At 34.0% G+C, this 21,303-nt stretch overlaps 1 protein-coding gene across 1 annotated transcript; it reads left to right on the top strand.

Annotated features, from left to right (window-relative positions):
- Positions 1-18,461: 18,461 nt before the first annotated feature.
- LOC143619025 (uncharacterized) lies at positions 18,462-20,565 on the top strand. The gene is made up of 4 exons (XM_077091057.1): positions 18,462-18,527; positions 18,604-18,740; positions 18,943-19,047; positions 19,915-20,565. Exons 1-4 carry the CDS (start codon positions 18,462-18,464, stop codon positions 20,363-20,365), a joined length of 759 nt encoding a protein of 252 aa, XP_076947172.1. The 3' UTR covers positions 20,366-20,565.
- The last annotated feature ends 738 nt before the right edge of the window (positions 20,566-21,303 follow it).

The following is a 21,303-nucleotide window of genomic DNA, read 5'->3' as shown; positions in this document are numbered from 1 at the left end:
TTTAAACAATTTCTCATTAAAGTTCAAAGTTTAAGAGCATATGGTGGTGCATAATGAGATCAAATTTCAGTTAATCCTTCCAATTCCTTTTCTCTTTTATGAAAAGATCTCAACATGGGATCATATTGATTAAGTTACTTTTCAATACTTCATTCTCAGCATTATTATGACAGATCAGGCAGGTTAATAGCATGTCTAACTTAGCATGAATTTCATTACTTTGGTGATATGTTTAAGGTTCAATTTAGTGCATAATACAAAAATGGATAACACTTATTGTACTCTGATGTCTCATATCTCTTCTCAAAGCTTATTTGGCTTTTGCCAGATCATCCAAATTGACTTCAACCCCCTAATATTTGGTCAAAATACTTTTATGACAAAACATATAAATTTTCTTTATGGATTTTTTTCTTTTCAAAATTTTCAAACATATTGAGGTTGAACGTTGGACTTACATGCCATGAAATACGGACTTACTAGCCATCCATTCAAGGTGTTTAGGACATATAGTGATGTCCCACCTCTGTAGTTCTAGGATTAACCCTCACGTTTGTATTTCTTTCAAAATTTGTGAACATATATCAACTTTTGGTTGATGTTAAAATTTTTGCTCACATTTGTTCTTTGTCATATACATAAGATGTTTCATTTTGGTGACCAAATACCAACAGGCTCGTGTGTGACTGGGTAATCACTTTTCTGCCTATCATTCGGAGAGATTTATCTTGAAACATGCATATTCAACAATGTATCTCCATATTAAGCTTAGCATTTTCATTATGTTATTATCACCTCAGTTTTTACACATCATGGAAAAGCAATCATACATATTAATGACTACATCAATAGTCTTTTTAGCCTATTAAATCCATATGATTGACATAAATAATCAGTCTACTATCATTTCCCAAAATGTTGGATCAATTTTCATTGAAAACCTTTTATGCTTCTTAAAGCTTTGAACTGAATAATCTTATCATATCTCTACACCATCAACTTGCTCAGTTTTGTCAAAAAAAAGTTTTGTGAAAATTTTCTTGAAAGATATTCATTTAAGCAAGCAACTTTAACACAAAAGTATAATTTTGACACAAGAGAAGAGTAACATATTCAAGAATAATCTTAACATGAATGATATGAATTAACACAAGCAGACTTAACATAATTTTCAACCAAGACTAATTATGAAAACTCTATCCTGTCTAAACACATCATCAAATCAGATTATTCAACATATTCGAAAATATCAGATAAGCACACATAATCATCATTCCAAATCATAAGCAAACACACTTATTAAGATAATATTAGCACACACTAAAATCGAACCTAAGTATCATAGACACCTAAGTCACACAAATTGTCATTCAATGCACATATAAGTTAAGCAAAAAACACATATTCACAAATCAAACACAACTCACTCATCAAGACCTTTCTAAAGATAGTCATTTGGCACAATAAGCACACATCATCAATCAGACTTCATCAAAGTTGATCATTCCTAATGCTTTCAAAAGAAAGTGAAATCTTGGTCTATCTAGTGGCTTGGTGAACAGATCAGCCAAGTTGTCACTAGTGTCAACTCTTTTCATTTCAAATAGACCTTTTTCACTACAGTCTCTAATGAAATGGTGTCTGATTTCAATGTGTTTGGTCTTTGAGTGTTGGACAGGATTCTTAACAATGAACAAAGCAGCAGTATTATCAATGAAAATAGGAGTGTTCAAGTAATTCAAACCATAGTCCAGCAGTTGATTTTGTATCCAGAGGACTTGTGCACAGTAGGCAGATGTAGCAATATACTCAGCTTCAGCAGTAGAGATTGACACAGTAGTTTACTTCTTGCATTGCAATGACACTAGCCTGTCTCCTAGGAATTGACATCCTCCTGATGTAGACTTCCTACTCATGTTGCAGCTATCATAGTCACTATCAGTGTAAGAAATTAGATCAAATGCATAGTTCTTTGGATACCATATCCCTAAATCAGGTTTTTCTTTCAAATATCTAAAAATCCTATTGACAGCAGTCATGTGACTCGCTTTTGGACTTGATTGAAATCTTGCACACACACAAACAGCAATCATAATGTCATGCCTAGAAGCAGTCAGGTACATCAATTATCCAATTTTGGTTATGTATTCATGTTCATCAACAGGCTCCCCCTTTTCATCAGTTATCATCTTCTCATGGGTTTCCATTGGAGTAGAAGCAGTCTTCAAGTCTTGCAATTTGAACTAGTTCAAAATGTCTTACACATACTTTGATTGACAAATTAATATACCATCCTTCTTTGGTTGAACTTGCAATCCCAGAAAGAAATTCATTTCTCCTATTGAGCTCATGCAGCACTTAGACTTCATCACTTCCTCAAACTCCAAACACATTTGTTCATTTGTAGACCCAAAGATGATATCATCAACATAAACTTGAAGCAGGAGTAAATCTCTTCCTATTTTCTTATAGAAGAGGGCCTTATCAATGGCTCCCCTATGAAATCCATTAACAAGTAGGTGGTTTGACAACTCATCATACCAAAATCTGGGAGCTTGATGTAGTCCATATAGAGCCTTGTTCAGTTTGTATACTCTATTAGGATACTCAAGATCAGCAAAACCTGGAGGTTGAGTGACATACACCTCCTCTTCTATTTTTTTCCATTTAAGAAAGCAGATTATACATCCAGTTGAAATACTCTGATGTTTTTAGAAGCAGCATAGGCTAAAAGTATTCTGATTTCTTCTAGCCTTGCCACTGTGCAAACACTTCCTCAAAATCAATTCTTTCTTCTTGTAAGTATCCTAGTGCAACTAGTCTTGCTTTGTTCTTTATCACAATTCCTCTTTCATCCTTTTTGTTTCTGAAAACCCATTTGGTGCCAATTGCATACTTTCCCTTTGGCTTATCCACAAGTTCCCACACTTGTAGATTTCTGAATAAAGCCAACTCCTCTTGCATTTCTCCATCCAACTGTTGTCTTTTAAAGCTTGAACTATGTTCTTGGGTTCAATTTGGGATAGGAAGCAGGAGTACAAAAAAATATTTGCAGATTCAGATTCACTTCTTGTAACTCTTTCATGAGTGTCCCTAATGATGTTTTCAGGAGGATGATTTCATTCAACAAAGGAAGTTTGTACAATTTGATCTGAAGAAATATTTGAATCAAGATTTGAGTCATTGAGATCAGGTTCCTCAATGACCAATTCTGATGTTGTATTGTTCATTTCAGCTACTTCTTTAACATTTTATTGGGATGTTGAAGCAATATCATTTTCAATGTTCAAATTTTGAAACAAGGTTTAAAAATTTGGTTGTCTTTCAGCTTGTTCTTGATCTTGCTGATCTTCAGGTTGCAATTCATTATTGACAAATTGCTCTTGATCTTGTGACTGATCAAGATTGTCTGTTTGATCAATTTCATTTTCAGATTCATCATTGGTTACTTTTTCAGTAAAAGAATATTCATTGTTCTTCTCAACAACCTTTGACCATAATTTGTCCAAGTCAACATTCTGTTTTGATGTTTCTTCAGGGATACTTGTCCTATACAAAGTATCATCAAAATCTTCAGGGTACAGCTTGAAAGATTTGATTAACTTTTCTAGATCAAACAACCATGTTGTTTCATCAACAGTGTTGAATTGATTTTAATTAAAAGCCACATATGAAGATTCAATCACACTCAAATGATCTTTCACATAGACTCTATATACCTTTGAGTGTGTGGAGTATCCAACAAAGAAACAATCCAAAGATTTTGATTGAAACCTGTTTAAATAGTCCTTAGTATTCAACAATGAGCATTTGCAACCAAAAGGTTTGAGAAACTTGATGAAGGGTTTTCTTTTGAAAAAAATCTCATAAGGAGTTTTATTTTGACTTTTGTTGAGACGGACCATGTTCTGAACATAGCAAGCAGTGTTCATAACTTCTGCCCAAAAAGTAACAGGCAAGTAAGCATCTATTAACATGGTTCTAGCTGCTTCTATTAGTGTTATGTTTCTTCTTTCAGCAACACCATTCTGTTCAAGTGTTCTAGGGGCATTGAATTGTTGAAATATTCCTTTAGACTTGCAAAATTCATTCATTACCCCATTTTTGAACTCAGTCACATTGTCACTTCTCATTACCTTCACCCTTACATCCAATTGATTCTCCATTATTATCACACATTCATTTATTAATTCGGCAGCTTCATCCTTGGAATTCAGAAAATAAACCCAAGTATATCTTGAAAAATCGTCAATGATTACTAAACAATATTTTTTCTTTCCAATATTAGGAACACTCACATGACCAAAGAGATCCATAAGAAGCATTTCTAGTATTTGTTCAATTGAGTTTGTAAGCTATGCTTTGTGTGATAATTTTTGCTATTTTCCCTTTTGACATGAAATGCACTTGTCATCCAGCTTGAACTCCCTTGTTGGTAAACCAATGAGATGTTCACCTTTAACAAGTTTTTTCATATTCTTTAAATTTACATGACAAAGCTTTTTGTGCCACAACTTTATTTCATTTTCAGTGGCCTTTGACACAAAACAAGTTCAACCCCTAGAAATGGCATCTTTTATTCTCAGTTCATATAAGTTTCCATTTCTAGGAGCCATCATCATTATCATATCAGGAGGAATTATAAATTCAGGTTTGAGGATGAAACAATGAGAATCATCAAATCCAACCTTATAACCTTTATCACACATCTGTGATATGCTCAATAGATTATATTGTAATCCTTCCACATATAACACGTTATCAAAATACACTTTTCCATTAGTGAGAATGCCTTTCTCCACAATTTTCCCTCCATTTTCATCACTCCCAACTGGTCCTTCAAACATTTTGTTCATAATTTACCAGTGACCTCCTATCACAGGTCATGTGCCTGGAACATCCACTGTCCATATACCATACATCATTCACTGGTGTGGACTGTTCCCTCACAATTCAAAGAAAAAGGAATCAGTTAAGTGATGAAGTACAAGCTGATTCAGCTTGCAAATCAACAGCAACATTAACACTTGTTACATTTGGTTTCGGGTCCTCATATATAATCTCACATGAATCATCATATTCATATCCATATTCAATCAAGTTTCCAACATAAGGAACTATGCTTGTGCATTCTTCAATCACAAACTCCCTTTTCTCAACTATTATTTGTGCTTGAACCCTTGGTTTCCACAAAAATCCATGTGGCTCAAACCCATGTTTCAAAAGAAATTTCTCATCACCATTTAGTTCTTTCGACTTCTTCTTCTTGAACACATTTTTCTTAATTTCTCTTCAAATAATGGTGACTTTTCAGACTCAACAGATTATACTAATTTAGAATCCACATCGGGTTAATTCTAATGGGTTGTCTGTTCATTGGAGCTTTCTTCTTCTCAATCAAATCATTCTTCTTCTCTTTCTTGGGAATAGCTTCAGTTCCTTTCTTACCCACCTCTGCAACACTGTTCACTTGATCATCAACCATATTTTTACCCTTGCTCAAATAATCATTGTACTTTTTCTTGTATAAATCAAAGACTTGCCAAACCTTGTTGTGTCAGGGACATGAATTGGTTTGAAGGTAAACCTATCATTACAAGAATTAGTATGATGTCCATACACATCACAAATTTCACACCAAACTTGTCCTTTGAAACTCTCACTTGAGTTTCCCTTTTTAAACCTCCCACTTGGTCTTGGAGGATCAACTACAATGGTCTTTTGAGTAATGAGACCATCATAGTTAATTGACAAAGGTACAAATTCTTCAATCTTTATGTCTTGTCTCTCAACTGAACTTTTGACAAAGGTTATCTTTTCCATCTTGATTGGTTTATCATCTTTGTTAATTCTAAATCTTGATTGTCTTCTTTCATATTCTCCCACGCTCTCTACCTCTCCAATATCAAACAATTCCTGATTAGAAAAGATAGGATAGACAGGAATGAATAGATCATCATTCCTTTTGTTCTCTTCTGTTTTCTTGTTCTCTCTGACACTCTTCCTTCTTTGTGAAACTCTGTATGCAGATTTCTTACTATCCTTATTTTCATTTCATCCACCACATGTATCAAAATATTTTTGTTTCCTCCTCATTTGCTCATGATGCCTCCTCATTTTGGGAGTTATCTTTGGCAGCAAAGGAATCTTGTTCTTTGGTTTATGTTTGCCACTATTTTCTTCTTTTTAACTTTCATTGCTTAAGCTTTTGTCACTTGAATCACTTAAGTCATCTCTATCCAATAAATCATCATCAAAGTCATCTTCTAAGACTTGGAATTTTCAAAATTTGTTTCAGTAGCCTTCATTACAAAATCACCCTTGTCATCAACCCCAACCAACTTGTAATTTTCAACAAACTCCTTTCTATCATCAAACACCTCTCTAAACTATTTAAAATAAGCATTTCTCTTTTCCTTATCCACTTTCAATGAGTAATTATCATTTAAAGGTGGAGGAATAACCTTATACTTATCCTCTTCTTTGATTTTTTCAACTTACCACATATGTTTCCAATAGAAACCAAGTTCTTCAAAAAGTCTACCTCAACTTGAAGTTGAGTATTTTTAGACTTCTCATCAAGATACATTTTTTTCAGTTCTATAATTTCAGTAACATATCTTGACTGAATTATGTAGCTATCCATACAATCTTATTCCAAACTTTTGATTTGATTGTCATAAGTCACTTCACTTATTTCATACACATTAATAGTGCTCTATTTCTAAAAGCATTCACTTTGTAAATTACCAATTTCCATTTTCAAAGAATCATTCATTTCAAGTAATTCAAGATTTGTGAGATTTGAATGTACCTGAGATGAAGAAGACTCTGTTGCATTCCCTATCTTTGCCATGAATGCTACATTGGCTTTCTCAATATATTCAGCATGGTTGCTCCAATCGAATAAACCTTCTTGTTGTGGTTGAGCTAATGCAACATTCCCTTGATTTCTTGGTTGATTTGCATTGTTTCTGTTCTGATTAACAGGAGCTTGTGGAGGGACTTGTTAGTCTTTCTGATATGGTTGCTGTTGTGGGATCACTTGTTGATAATTTTGAAAGTTATTGTTGTTAAACTGCCTTGGTTGGCCTTGATTCTGGTTTTGGTATTGAAACTGATTCTTTGTTGATTATTGTTCTGAAATTGCCTTGGCTGATTAAATTCTCTAGCAAAGTATCCTGGTTGTTGACAGTTGTAGAATATTGCTTTTGACTTGTCAAAACCTATCCTGTCATTTGGACCTGCACCAAGGACCTTCCAGTTCTATTGTACAGCATCTTGCTTCTCAAGGCTAACATTACAGCCTGCTACTTCAGATCCATATCTTCTAAATCATCAGCGTTAGTTTGTTCAAGATCCTCTTGAACCACACTAGTATGAATCAGATTCTTAGACACAAAATCATTGTATGACTCAGTAAACATTGAAAAGAGAGCTTGATACTCATTCCCATGATTCATATTTCCAACATTGTATGGTGCTTGTCCACTGGCCACTGATGATGTGTTCATTATCATCTAGCAGTTGAAAATTGAATCTGGACAATCCACCTTGATTTCTTAACTGACCAGCAACAAATATTCTTGGTGTTTCACCACCATATTCACTTGGTTCTTCAATTATTGGGACTTGTTGTTGGTTTTTGGTAGACAAGTTTCCCATGGGTGCAATAAGAGCATTTTCCACTTGGAAGCTTAGTCGGTCTTCCTTAATCATGTTGTTCTTTATCATCTCATGTTCAGAAGCTTGCAAAAAGCAGATCACATCATCAAGCTTGAGAGTTGAAAAGTTGGCCTTCTGCTTGATGAATTTGCTAGCAGAGTATCATTCTCCATATAAGGATGAAAAAAGATTCTTGTTAAGATCAAAGTCTATTATAGCCAGATCAATGGTTTGGATTTCATTGACAATTGCAACAAACCTCTGCAAAACATATTTCAATCTTTCTCATTCGATGAATTTGAACATATCTAGCTGCTGCTTTAGTCTGTCCTTCTTTATGTATTTTAATTCAGTGTTTCCCTCAAACACTTCTACAATGGCATCAAACATGTCCTTTGCAGTAGTGTGATGAGCCACACTAGTCAGTATTTCCCAAGACAGGCCTAGTTTCAGCATTGACAGGGCTCTATCATCTTTCCTCTTCATTTGTCTTTCAATAGTTTGGTTGTTGTTTGTGCCATCTAGGACATATAGTCCATTTTTTATTGAGTTTCACATTTCCACATCATTTTAGCACACCGCAGCTTCAAACATAATATTCCATTTGATGTAATTTTCCTGTCCTAACAATCTAGGAATTTTGTTAGTAGACATGCCTTGCTCATCCACAATTCCAGACATAATTTTTTGGTATTTTGAAAGGTTTTAGAAATGAAAAATTACTTAAACTTCAAGAAAATTATGAAAATTTGTGAAAAACAATCAGATCTGTGAAGTAAATCCTCATATCTGATGAATCTGGATTGATAAACAAGATCTAGACACACAAGGAAAGAAATCAAAGTAAAACAAAGTAAGAAACACTTTTAAACCTCAATGAAACAGTAGATTTAAGAAAAATGAAAACCAGGGCAGCTGGTGTCATAAATCAATGGAACTGTTGTCAGCTGACGTCATTCTTCATCTTCAAAATCAACAGTTTTCAGCAATAGTTCTTCACAAATGCACCAATACAAGTTCTGATACCACTTGTCGGTCCCGTATATCTCACTTAATCACTCACTTACTCACTATTGTAACCCACACAAGCCTGTCGATAAGAAGGTTACGACATACTGCTTTTATGAAAAACCAATAAATATTAAAGGCGTAATCAATAATACTCTTAATATTGCTCAACGGACAGAAAAATAACAAACACACAGAGTAACTCAAAAGATTTCCATTAATATTATGAAAGAAACAATGAAAATCAGTTAGGGTTTCTAGGTAGAATGTTCGTATTCTTGGCAGATTTTCCGTACAAGATAAAGACAGTCGTCAAATCATAATATTCACTCAGTGTCCGTTGTTGTCATAGGCATGCCCTAAAGCTTCCTTTTATAACCTGACATTCCTTATAGAAACCCTAATAATTGATAATAAACATATTCAAACGTATTACAAAATATATTAAGTGTATACAGGTCTTCGAGTAAGCTTTGAAGCTTTTGTCTTTAGCGAGCAGACCTGGTAACCATAAAATGTGCTGGGAACAGTTCTCCGAGTAATCTTTACTTAGAATATTTTCCTTAGAAAATATTCATCAAAAGACTTCAATCTTCCCGATAATATCAAACTTTGCTCGATATATATCCTACGAGTAAACTTTTTCTTCAGAGATCCCTTCAACCTTTTGTTGCTTAACTTATTTGAACAAATCTAATTGTGATGGTGACACTGTAGCTTGCTCGAGGTTGAACCATTCTCGTTGGAAGTCCTTAAGTAATTTCTTTATCAACTTCCTTCATGTTTGCTGGGACCACTATTTATGATAAATAAACCTTTCTCGATCCAGCAAAATACTTGGTTTTAGCTTGGTTTAGTCAAGAGTTTGCTCTGAAACAAACTTTGCTTGACTTGAAGAACAACCTTACTTGATGAAGTGTAGTTTTCTCGAACTTACACTTAAGAAAAATTCCAGAAGATAACTTTTCTCGAAGAGCAAAATACCTTGCTTAACTAAGTTTAGGCTTGCTCGGATCCCTAAGTATGCTCAATTTCCATAATTAGCCATTTTCCAATGAGGTTGAGAAGATTCCAATCTTCCTATTATCCCAACAACGGTTACAACAACCTAATGGCCGCTTAACGAATGAATTCAAATAAAGTAACGAATGAGCTCATAATTTGTCAAGAAATTAACGAATGGATCCATCCACTTATCTAGTTTTGCATATCCAAACCAATCCAAACGTCAACAAACCATTCCAAATCCCACAAAACCACTTCACAATTCACTCGGAAACCAAATCTGAACCATTTCAAACCACAATTCACTCATTTAACACCACAGATCAGTCCAATTCACATCCAATTTTGACTCAGAAAGTCAAAATTCAATTTTTAAACAACAAACGTTCCCGCTAAGTGGCTGTTTGGTTCATTCAGATCTGAATGAGTCAGATTTGAATGAGTCTCTGTCCCATTCAGCAACAATAGTAAGTCTGAATGATTCAGACATAATTTTAACCATTCAAATGTTTTTATGTTTGAAACCAAACAGTCTGAAGTCTGAATGAATTAGATGTAAACAAACAACCCCTAAATCCAAAATCACTTCTAAACACCAAATCAATACAATTAACTCAGTCTGAAGAAATAACAGACCAATACGAACAAGCGTCGAATTAGATCATGATCAATTATCATCTCTATGAGCTTTGACTGATTGATTTTATGTCCGTAAAGTCTGTATGTTAATTCATTCAAAACCTATTACAATTAGATCTCAAAACACTAATCAATTGAACCTAATTTAAGTCTAGAACACAATCAATCAGTTGCATGGTATGATAGTACTTGAGAATCCATGTCTGATTCACTTTGATATATCTAGTCTCGATATGATTGCGTTATGGATCAATTACGTTAACTATGTGTAGTGTGTATGTTGAGAGAGAATTTAGACAGAGTGACGAGGAAATTCGATATAAAATAAGACCTCTATTAATTAAGAATATATTTCAAGGTATATATAGAATACGGCTCATTCGTTAGACAGGCCTAACGAATGAGTGTCCCGTTCACTATGTCATTCGTTATACAAATCATAATGAATAGCCATTATATATTAACTCATTCGTTAAACAACCTTAACAAATGAGAATAAAACACGCGGACTATTTTGTTATTATAACACTAACGAATGAGTCTTATATTATTTACTAAAATACCCCCTATACAATAAGCTATTCTCCAAAATACGTTAACCAAAGACCAAGATGCCAAATGATGTATTAACATGGTCTAAAGCAATTTTCATATATTCAAGCGACCAAGATGACAAATGATGTATTAACATGGTCTAAAGCAATTTTCATATATTCAAGCTCTGGGTTGATCATTTCTTTATCTTTGTACTATTCTTATTTTATTTGTCTTTGCTGTTTGTCAATTTAAGGGAAGAATATTTAGAAAATTATAAAAAGAATGTAACTTTTGTTAAAATTCAAAAACATTCAAAATAAGTGTATAATTTTTTTTTTAAGAAATCTGATCCGAACTTATGGAAAATGATGGTATGTTGACTTATTGTATCTAGTGCATCGACAAATTAAACTGAAAAGCCATAAGCTCAAATGTATGATGTGTATGATAGGCTTGACAAATCATATAAGTGCTGATATGATATAAACCTAAATGTTTTGCCAAATCTAGTGGTACAACATCTTGATTCATAGTAAATATCCATTTTGAAGTACTAAAACGATTAAAAATTGTTGTGTGTACATGTGTTTATTTATCAAACAAATTCATCTTATTCTCTTATTCATTTTGCAAAGAAATTCAATTTTTTTCTTTATTTTTGCTTAAGTATTGGATCCTCTTTACGTGTAGAAATACCGGCCTAATGGTTCCTAAGTATGTTGCCTTATTTTCTTTAGTGTTTCATGTAAAGCAATGGATCTACTCTCTGTATACTAAAAGCATTAATATCAAAAAGTCATGTATCGACCTGAGGATTAGGGCCTTTACAACTTCAAATTATTTTAGGTGTTTTATTTTGCTAAAATAGAACCTTATTTGTGTGTAGAAATACATATCTTAAGGAAATATTTTAACCATTCTGCTTTATTTTCTATTTCTTATTTTTGCATGGGGCAGAGTTAATCAGTTTATGTGATAAATGAAATACATATTAAATGCATGATATTTGATAGAAATTGGGCTTGATAAGTGGGGTCCGCATATGATTTATGCCTAATTGAATCCTAACTGCATATCATAAAGCTACTAAAAGATTATGTCTGAGTTTAAATTATACAATTATATTTGCAATCATCTTTGGATTATGTGCATATTATGTTGAAATGGAATAGTAGCTTAGGACATTACTAGTCAATATGATCCCATGTTGCAATCTTTCTTACCATACATACAAATTAAATTTACTACTTATGTTTATATTCTTGACAGTTGAAAAAAATCAAAAAGATTTTAGGTGTGTTTTTGTAAATACGTTAATCTAAACGAGCAAAGATCTAGCGCTAACATGATACATCAATACGTTAACACGGAGCGAATACATTAAGGAATACTTTTTTTATACTTTATGGATGAATACATTATAGATAACTTATGAAGAGAATTCGGCATGGTAACGACACTTGAATAAATTAAGCTCGGATCTCTACATCTTGTGAATAGGAACTGCCTATATATAGGACTAGGCCCCAATTGGTTAACATCTCTAACGAATGGGGTGATCCCATCACGAATGAGCTCCCATTCGTTATATTTTCATAACGAATGGGGATTAATTTAACGAATAAGCATCCATTCATTATATCTCTATAACGAATGGGCTCCTAACTTAACGAATAGCCTAGTCCATAACGAATGGACCCATTCGCTATCCAATCCATAGAAAATTGTCATATTACATTGAACATATAGACTAGACTATCTCTAACCTATTCGATCGCTATAAACAACAAATCATGCACCAAACAATTTTAATAAAAATGCTAGGAAAAGTCAAAAAGATTTTATTTCAACTTTATTTTCGATCACCAAGTTGTGCGATTAAAGTGATTAAAACCAAGTGGTAACTGATCGTTATCAATATTTCACTCGATCATTTAAAAATTTTCATGTTTTGCAAAAACGTGGACAAAATGGTATTTCAATCATATTTGGAGATTCTAGTTCATTTAATATTAGTCATTCGCTTAGTTATGAAGACAAACACGTAATATTAGGTGTATGATGATCCATTTGCTTAAGGTTTAAGAGAATGGATAACCATTTGTTTGATTATGCTAAGAGAATGGAGTTATTCGTTGAGAGTAACCCATTCGCTTGTATTTTGGAAGGTCATTCCTTCTATACTAGTGAATGGTTTTCCTTTTACTGCTTTTCGTCAGCATATGGAGACCATTATCCTACCATAATAAGCGAACGGGATGTGGATCTATGAAAGGAGAGAATCAACGAAAGATCGTTCATTCTACATAATCTTCAACACCCTTTCTTTACCTACCTTTTTTTCAAAAGTTTTCCTAAAACATTCTAAGTGTGATTATCATCAATTGTTCATCATCGCTAAGGTATTGGACTTAACATTCATCATCAGAACAGATTGTAAATGATTCGTTTTGAACTTTAAATGCTAAACCATAAACAAACTTAATAGTGACTAATGAACCCTTCAAATATGTGTTAAAATCAATTTAGAGGTGTTAAAAAGATCATCGACATCTTCAATTGTCAAATTGCCTATTTTGATGCTTAACAGTTTGGTTTGTGGTTAATCAGAATTTTGAAATGGGTTGTCTGTTCATGTATTCATTCTCTTGGGTTAATGAACCATTCACTGATGTTTAAAACTCTATACGCTTATGGGTAGGCAAATGTGACAGTTTATTATTATTATTATTATTATTATTATTATTATTATTATTATTATTATTTTGTTAGTGATTCAGCGAATGGTCTCATCAATTAACTGTGTATTAAATTTTGTAGGTGAATGAAAATAAGGTGTAGACATATGAATAGGTGTTAATGTATATACGCTAAGAAGTTAAGCGAATGGAAGTCAATTCGTTGTTCATGAGGCGTATGATTCTATATGTTTCCCATAGAGAATGAACCCTTTCGCTTGACAAAATTGCAAGCGAATGAGGGTAGGTTGGTCAATTATTAACTTGTTTCAAATACTAATGTTTTTTATTATGCATAAATGGTTGACCAAGTGGAAAATATTGTACTTTACGTTCAAGAGGCATATGAGGTTTTTCCCAGTGCATCGATAGTTTAAGAACAACAAATACAAGCTATTGAACAACAAGCCGAGGTTCAACTTGTTTCAAACCCGAATCACAATATTGTTGGTTTCTTGGGCTATAATTACTCATATCATGAGCAATTTGATGGGATCATTTCCTTCCTTAGACATTCAAGGATTTATCATGCTATTTCAACATATTTTCCAGTTTATTATAGTATTATTCGTCCTTTTTGGAACACGGCAAATTACGATGAAGCAACACGAAGCATCAAGGCAACTATTCAGGGAAATTATGTTGTGATAACAACCCAGAAAATTTAAAAATGCCTAGTATTCATAGATACTAATGTTGATGTCTAATATTTTGATGGGGATTTGATCAAGGGGTTAACTGAAAGACTACTACAAAGGGAACCTTAATGAATATCAATACAACAAAGCTTTCCTGAGTGCTCAATACAAGTATCTTATTCATTGTCTTGGAGGGAGAAAAGCTGGTTTCGACAAATGCAGGAACATTTACAATCACCAATGGCGAATCTAATTCTTAACAAGCCATTCAATTTAGATGATTTTCTTTCACATGATGGGGACTACATAAGCAAGAAGGATAAATTTTTGATGTGCCCGAGATTCTTATATATTATATTAATCACCCGTTTCCTAAATTGCCAAAAGATCCAACTACATTAATTGATGTAATTATGTTGCATCCAATGTCAGTAGACAAAATGAAAAGAATGTTGATTTATCATGGTCAAATTGAGAATGATAGGCCAAAATTCAAGAGATTGATTGATCACCTTGGTAATCCTGATTACTTGGCGCTTTTAGACAATCAATGGCGTACTGATGATTTAAAATTTGATGTTGATAAAACTGGTGGTCATTATGACGATGATAATGATGATAACAATGATGGTGGAAATGTAGGTGGTTCTACTGTGAAGCAGGCAAGTAGAAGAAATAAGGGAAACAAAGTGATGATTGAGAAACCTGCCAAGGCTAGGTCTAAGAAGAGACATAAAAGTGCAATTATTTTTTAGAACCCAAATTCTTCTATGCCCAATGTTCCTCGTGTAATTCCCAAGCCAGCTAAAAAGAGACAAAGGCTGGCAACAAGTGTAACAACTTCTGAGCAAGCCACTCATGTTCTTACTTTGGTTGAGACTACATTGGTTAATCCTCATTTCTCTTCTATTCCTCACATGTCTCTGCAACCTATTTCCTCAATGATTTATGCTACAACAACAACTATTCCAGCGATGATTATGTCTGAATCTACAGTAGTGACTGTTACAACCAATTCGCCAATTGCAACAATTGTTAGTGCTAGTGAGTGAAGTCCTTCATTAAATGTGTCTTATTCTCTATTTGGAACGATGATGATGGAGAATATCAGGTTGGGAAAACAACAAGAAGTCATAAGGTTTGAAAGACCTGAAGGACCTCTCAGCCAGCTCCTGTGAATTTTGCTTCTTTATCTGTTCAAAAACAACTGTTATTTCTGCTGAATGTTATGCATCTACAAGCCACACAGATGAATGTTGCTCGTCAACGTATGGATGAAATAAAGCAAGAAGAAATTAAGATGATCAAATGTTTGAAGTATATATACAAAGAGAACACTAAACTTAAGAAAACATGTGCTTCTTAGGGGGAGAAGATAGTTAAACAAGGTGAGTTAATTCTCCATCTTCAATGACGAGAAGATGAACTGAGAAAGTTGAAAAATAAAGATGATGATTACAGTGATCATTGATAAGCAACGATTTTATTCAGAAGTTGGTACATCTAATAAGGATGAGTCATCATGCCAAGAGATTATTATTCCACAAGAATATGCAGTACCCCTTCCAGTTTAAACTTCGATAGTCAAAACTATTATATTTGTTAATGAAAGTGGTGTAGTTCAAAGCCAAGTGAATACGGATGAGATTGAAGAAGGTTAGTTTGTTAGTCACTACTTGACTAATGAACAAATTGCAATGTTGTTTGAAATTAATGAGAAGGATGTGAAGAATATGGTGAGAGCGAAGGATGTTGAGGTAGAAGATTGTTTTGATGAGTCCGAAAATATGAAGATTCCTTCGGATGAAACTTACTATGATGAATTAAAAATAGAAGATGTGACAGCCGAGAAATATCCAAAGATGTATACAAACAATGAAAATGGTGAAGTAATACTTTTCTTTACTGATGATATTGTTAAAGAGGCTGAAGAAAATATAGAAAAAAAGAATCCTGATGAAGCTGAAAAGGAGTTTATGCCATTTGCTGAGAAGACAACTAGTTCCTTCGACTATTTATTTGATTATGATTCAAATAAGTTTAACAAACGGCTTGAGAATGTGAGAACGGTTCAAGAGAAATACTATGTGCAAGCCAAGAGAAGTTGTCTGAGAATCAGAATTCCAAGTACCTGAATGTGAAGACTAATAAAGGTGATATAGTGTCTTGGATATATGAACCGAACCTCAAAGTTCATAGTGTGATGTGGGAAAAGGGAACTCATTATTATAGAAAATTCACTAATAATCTGGCCATGCCCCGATGGGATGTGAGAACTTTGGCCTACCACACTTTATAAACAAAAAGGATGTTCAATTATTGAGATGGTTTCATGGTCATCTGGTGTACGAAGCAGATCAAGGATTTAAATTTTTCCAACCACATATACCTACCACACCAGCCTCAAAGAAACAGATCCTCGTACATGATTTTTTAAGATTATTCTTAAACTCAAACCGCATCGAGTTACAAAGAAAGTTCCCTTAAAGATCATGCCTTAAGATATTTTCATGGAATTCAATATGTGGTATTATGATGAAAAGACTGGTGAAGCAGTGATTGTGTTGGGTTCAGGTGTGGATGTAAAATTCATTCATGTGATTGAGCCGATGTGGCTAATCAATCTGTCAAAAAAAGATATCCAAATTATGTACTACAATCAAATCAAGAGGTCACATAGTCGGTACAACAAGTTGGCTTTGCAATTCCAGAGGGTTTTCCGTGCTTGTTTTGTCTTTGAAATTTATGCTGGGGAAATATGGAATACCAATTGGAAGTGAAAGTACAATTACAAAGCACACAGCAAGGGAGTTTGTTGATGCTTATTTTGATCTGTCTTGTTCTTTGTAAATTGTTTCTTTTGGTATAGTTTGGTTAAAGGCATAATTGTAATTTCATATAGGCCATTTGTCTAGTTTGTAGGTGAATGGACTTAGTTTATGGGTTATACGTTTGTTTATGAACGTATAGAACATTTTGGTAAGTCATATGCCTGAGTTGTAAGCGTATGTGTCCTTTCTTTTATTTATTAGTCCACACAATGAGTATGTTCAGCGCATGAGTAGGATATAGAGAGAATGAGGTACCATTCGCTAGGGGATATCATGGACCTGATGCCCTTATAAACTGAAACAATTTGTCCCGTAACTCTGTCAAATTGATTCCATAATACACACACTTTCACACGGTTAAACCTAATCAAGTACAATTAACTATATCATAAGACTATATTCGTAATTATCGAGCATGAATCAATCTGTTAGGGTTCCTCAATATGTCATGACTATAAGACAGCTTTAAGTTTCATGTATTAATAAGGGAAAATGATAGAGTCTAACCTACTAATTTATAAAAATAATCATTTTTTAGATTAATAGGATTTATCTAGGGGTGTTCAAAGTCGGATATCCTAAGTTAGGATATCCGAAATTTCGGATAATGAACTGGATATCCGAAAATCTGAATTAAAAAAAACTGCTTTGAAAATTGTGTTACAACATCTCAAGAATCCAACTCTTCCAATCTTTAATACAATCAAACAAATATTTGAAATAAATCTATAATTAACAAACTAAGAGCAACTAAAATACATTAGATTTGAAACGAGGTGCAGCCGTGCAGTTGGTGACGCATCATTGACAGAGGTCGTGACGAACAATGGTCGTGGTTGAAGGGGGTGGTGACGGAGGTGGTGACGGATGACAGTCGTGGATGCCAAAGGTGGTCGTGGATTGGAAGAGAGATCAGGAGATGGGGGGAGAAAAGAAAACATTATTGTTTAGAATTAGGGTTTCTAGTTATATATTAATTAAAAATTAAAAAATTAAATTTAATAAATCCGAAAATTCCAAAAATACTATCCGAATTTAAATGCTCGGATATTTGAAATTTCGGATAATTCGAATAGGAATTCATATTATTTGAAACACCTCCATTTTTGTGACCAAGTATACCTACTTAGAGGGTGAACCAAGGGGGGGCGATAGTTAAGTCGGTGTGGTGGTGAGAGAGATATAAAGAAGGGGTTATTAAGATAGACGCATCCTTCCCTTCTTCTTGTCGGGGCATTCGCCCTCCCCTCTCTCGTTCCATTTTGTTTGGAATCCGAAGAATTATTCCCTAAGAATCTCTCATTATTATTATTATTATTATTATTATTATTATTATTATTATTATTATTATTATTATTATCTATTGTTTGTACCTATCCATCCATCCATCATTCATCGTCATGGATGCTGCACCAATTGAGATCGATGACCTCTTCACCGCCTTCCCAGATCTATCCATCCATCAAGTAATCATCCAGATTTATTATTATTATTTCTTAGGTGGGTTTTGATTGATTGATTGATTTTATTCGTTCGTTCTAGGGTTTGAAGAATGAATCGGTTTCTTGTTGCGATCCAAATTCATCTGAAACTCATCACCATGGGATCTGTGCCATTTGCTTGAATAAGATCGCTTTGCAGGAAACCGCGCTTGTTAAAGGTTGCGAGCACGCTTACTGGTTCGTCGAAACATTCATATCTATAACAAATCATTCATTCATTGATTCATTCTCGTTTATTATGCTTTAATTATTGTGTATGCGTTTCATTTCAGTCACTGGCCTCTGTTTGTTGTCATTTTATTATCTACTTCAATATTCATACCCGTTTTTATGTTTTATTTTCTGTAAATATTAATTGCATTTGCTATACTCCCTATAGTGTGACCTGCATCCTTCGGTGGGCTGCGTGCAAGAAGGAACCTACTTGTCCACAATGCAAGAATCCATTCGAGTTCCTCAATATTCATCGTTCTCTTGATGGCAGGTACATGTGAAAACCATAGTTATCATTTATCAATTGCGCTAGGTGCGAAAATAGTGAGGGATTGTGAACAAAAAAGTGCGCTTTAATATAATAAAAAAGGCAAAAACAAAAGCTGTTATATAACATTTATTATGAATAAATTAGTACCAAAAGTTTTAAAATAGTTCCTCCCGATTTTTATCATTTTTCTTGTTAAACTCTACCTTTAAAATTTATATATAAAGTTTAAATCCTAAAAGGGATTATTTTGAGGCAAATTAAACCATAAGAAACATCAACAGAAGCCATATGCGGATTAATCAAGAAATAAAAGAAAGATGATTAAAAAAACTTCTACTAACCTTGTTCTTCAGTCTTGTGTGATTTGTAGAAACCAAAGAATATCAATGGTTATAGAGGTTGAGTTACTTACGTAAATCCATTTTTTTTAGGAAATTCTTATTAATTAGTCAAGTGATAGATAAAAAAGAATTAAACTTCCTAAACTTCCGGATTTGGCTCCTAAAAAACGTCCTCATTATGGGAAGTCAGTGAAGTAGCGCATCGCCCAAAAATAACGCTCAGTCGGTTCATGCAACAGCTTTTAATAACTATGGTAAAAACAACATGAAAATCATAAGCATATGTCACACATGCAACAGCTTTTAATAACTATGGAACAATATTAAGCAACATTCTGTCATGTTGTCACACATTAAAACCTCTTAAAAATACCGTGTGTTCTTTACCATTGTTTGTATGACATGATTTTAATCGCTTTCCAAAAGCTCATCCATACCCCTTACTCCCTCAGTGAGGTAACTATTCCATATGTTTGCACATTTTGTACATGCATGATTATAATAATATTTGGTATGTTTTTAACAGCATACATGACTATATGTTTGAGGAGAGCGTTTGCCTCCTTTTAAGAGCATCCTGGTTTCACCCATTACACGTGGAGCCGACTCATGAAGCACCAGATGATCACATACCAGAAGACTCTTACTTTTACCCTTACGGGTATGAAGAAGAAGACGACGATGAAGATCTAGATGAAGTTTATCTGGGCCGTTCATCAAACATCAACATCCGTATCGGCAACCGCAGGTGGGGCAACAACGGGTTCGTGAGGGCGGGAAAGCAAGAAGCAAGACCCGTTCACCACCAACCTGATTCAGAAGCAGGACCGTCCTCTCGTGAGCCCAAAAAGAAACAGGCGGTTGTCGACAAGGCGGCGGTTGGGAGGCGGGCCAAGCGGACACTGAAACGTGAAGCGGCTGACAAAGCGGCTGCTGCAAAACATCAGCAGCATTTAGTTAGGTTGGGGCGCAACTGAATAATAATGGTTCTGGAAGTGAATCTATGTGTACAGTGTTTCTTGAATATTATGAAATAACTGTTTTTTAGTTTAGATAGTAAGTGATAAAAATGGGTCAGACTGTGCAGGAGTTTGACTCCATATGGATCTTACTTTTAAGGTTACTAGGTTTGTTATTATAACTGAAGAAGTTTTAATTGTGTTTCTGTTGTGAAGTTTTTTATTCATGTTGTGAATCTTGGTTTGAAAGCTGAGCAGCATGGTGATGGTTTTTAATTCAGATTGCTGTTCAAAGTTGAATTAAGAATAAAGGTTTTGACTTTAAGTGATGTGCCAAAGTGTAGAACTTTGTGTTTGTGTTGGGTCCATGTTCCTTATTTTGTTCTTGGTTGTTTTTACCAATATTTCAAAAACCGGTATTTTACTCGTACCGGAACTGGTCGAATTATAATGTCTCGTGAGGTTTAACCGGGTTAAATAATTTACCTTGTAGTTTCATATAATATAAGTTTAACTTAAAAGCTAACCCAAAAGTACATTAATAAATATCACATTTGAATCAAATATCACACATGAACAATGGTCGAGTCAGATAGAAAGTTTCTACTTTGTATGATACAAAAATGGTTGATTAACGAATCGTCGTTTATGTTGTTTACTCATTTCAATTCTATCCGGCTAACTGCTATGTCAAAAGTCATTTTCAAAAATTATGGGCCGCAAAAAATATCAAAAATCTCTTGGATTTAAATCGTATTTGCCAGTTTAAACTGGTATTTTTTTTAAATCCGGCGGTACGATGTTCTAGCAAACCGCCCAAAAATATCAGGGTCTAAATATCGGTTGACTTACGAAAATCTAGTATAACCGGTTCAACCGGCCGGTACGTACCGATTTTTAAAACATTGGATTTTACTTCTTTTCTGAATTTTAATTTAGAGTTTGATTTATTTGGT

The sequence above is a fragment of the Bidens hawaiensis genome, unplaced genomic scaffold (genome assembly GCF_021521415.1).
Source record: "Bidens hawaiensis isolate Kalapana, Puna unplaced genomic scaffold, B.hawaiensis_p1.1 tig00002355_1, whole genome shotgun sequence".
NCBI lineage: Eukaryota > Viridiplantae > Streptophyta > Magnoliopsida > Asterales > Asteraceae > Bidens > Bidens hawaiensis.
Note: the sequence above shows the minus strand (reverse complement) of the source record. Positions and strands in the feature narration are given on the sequence as shown.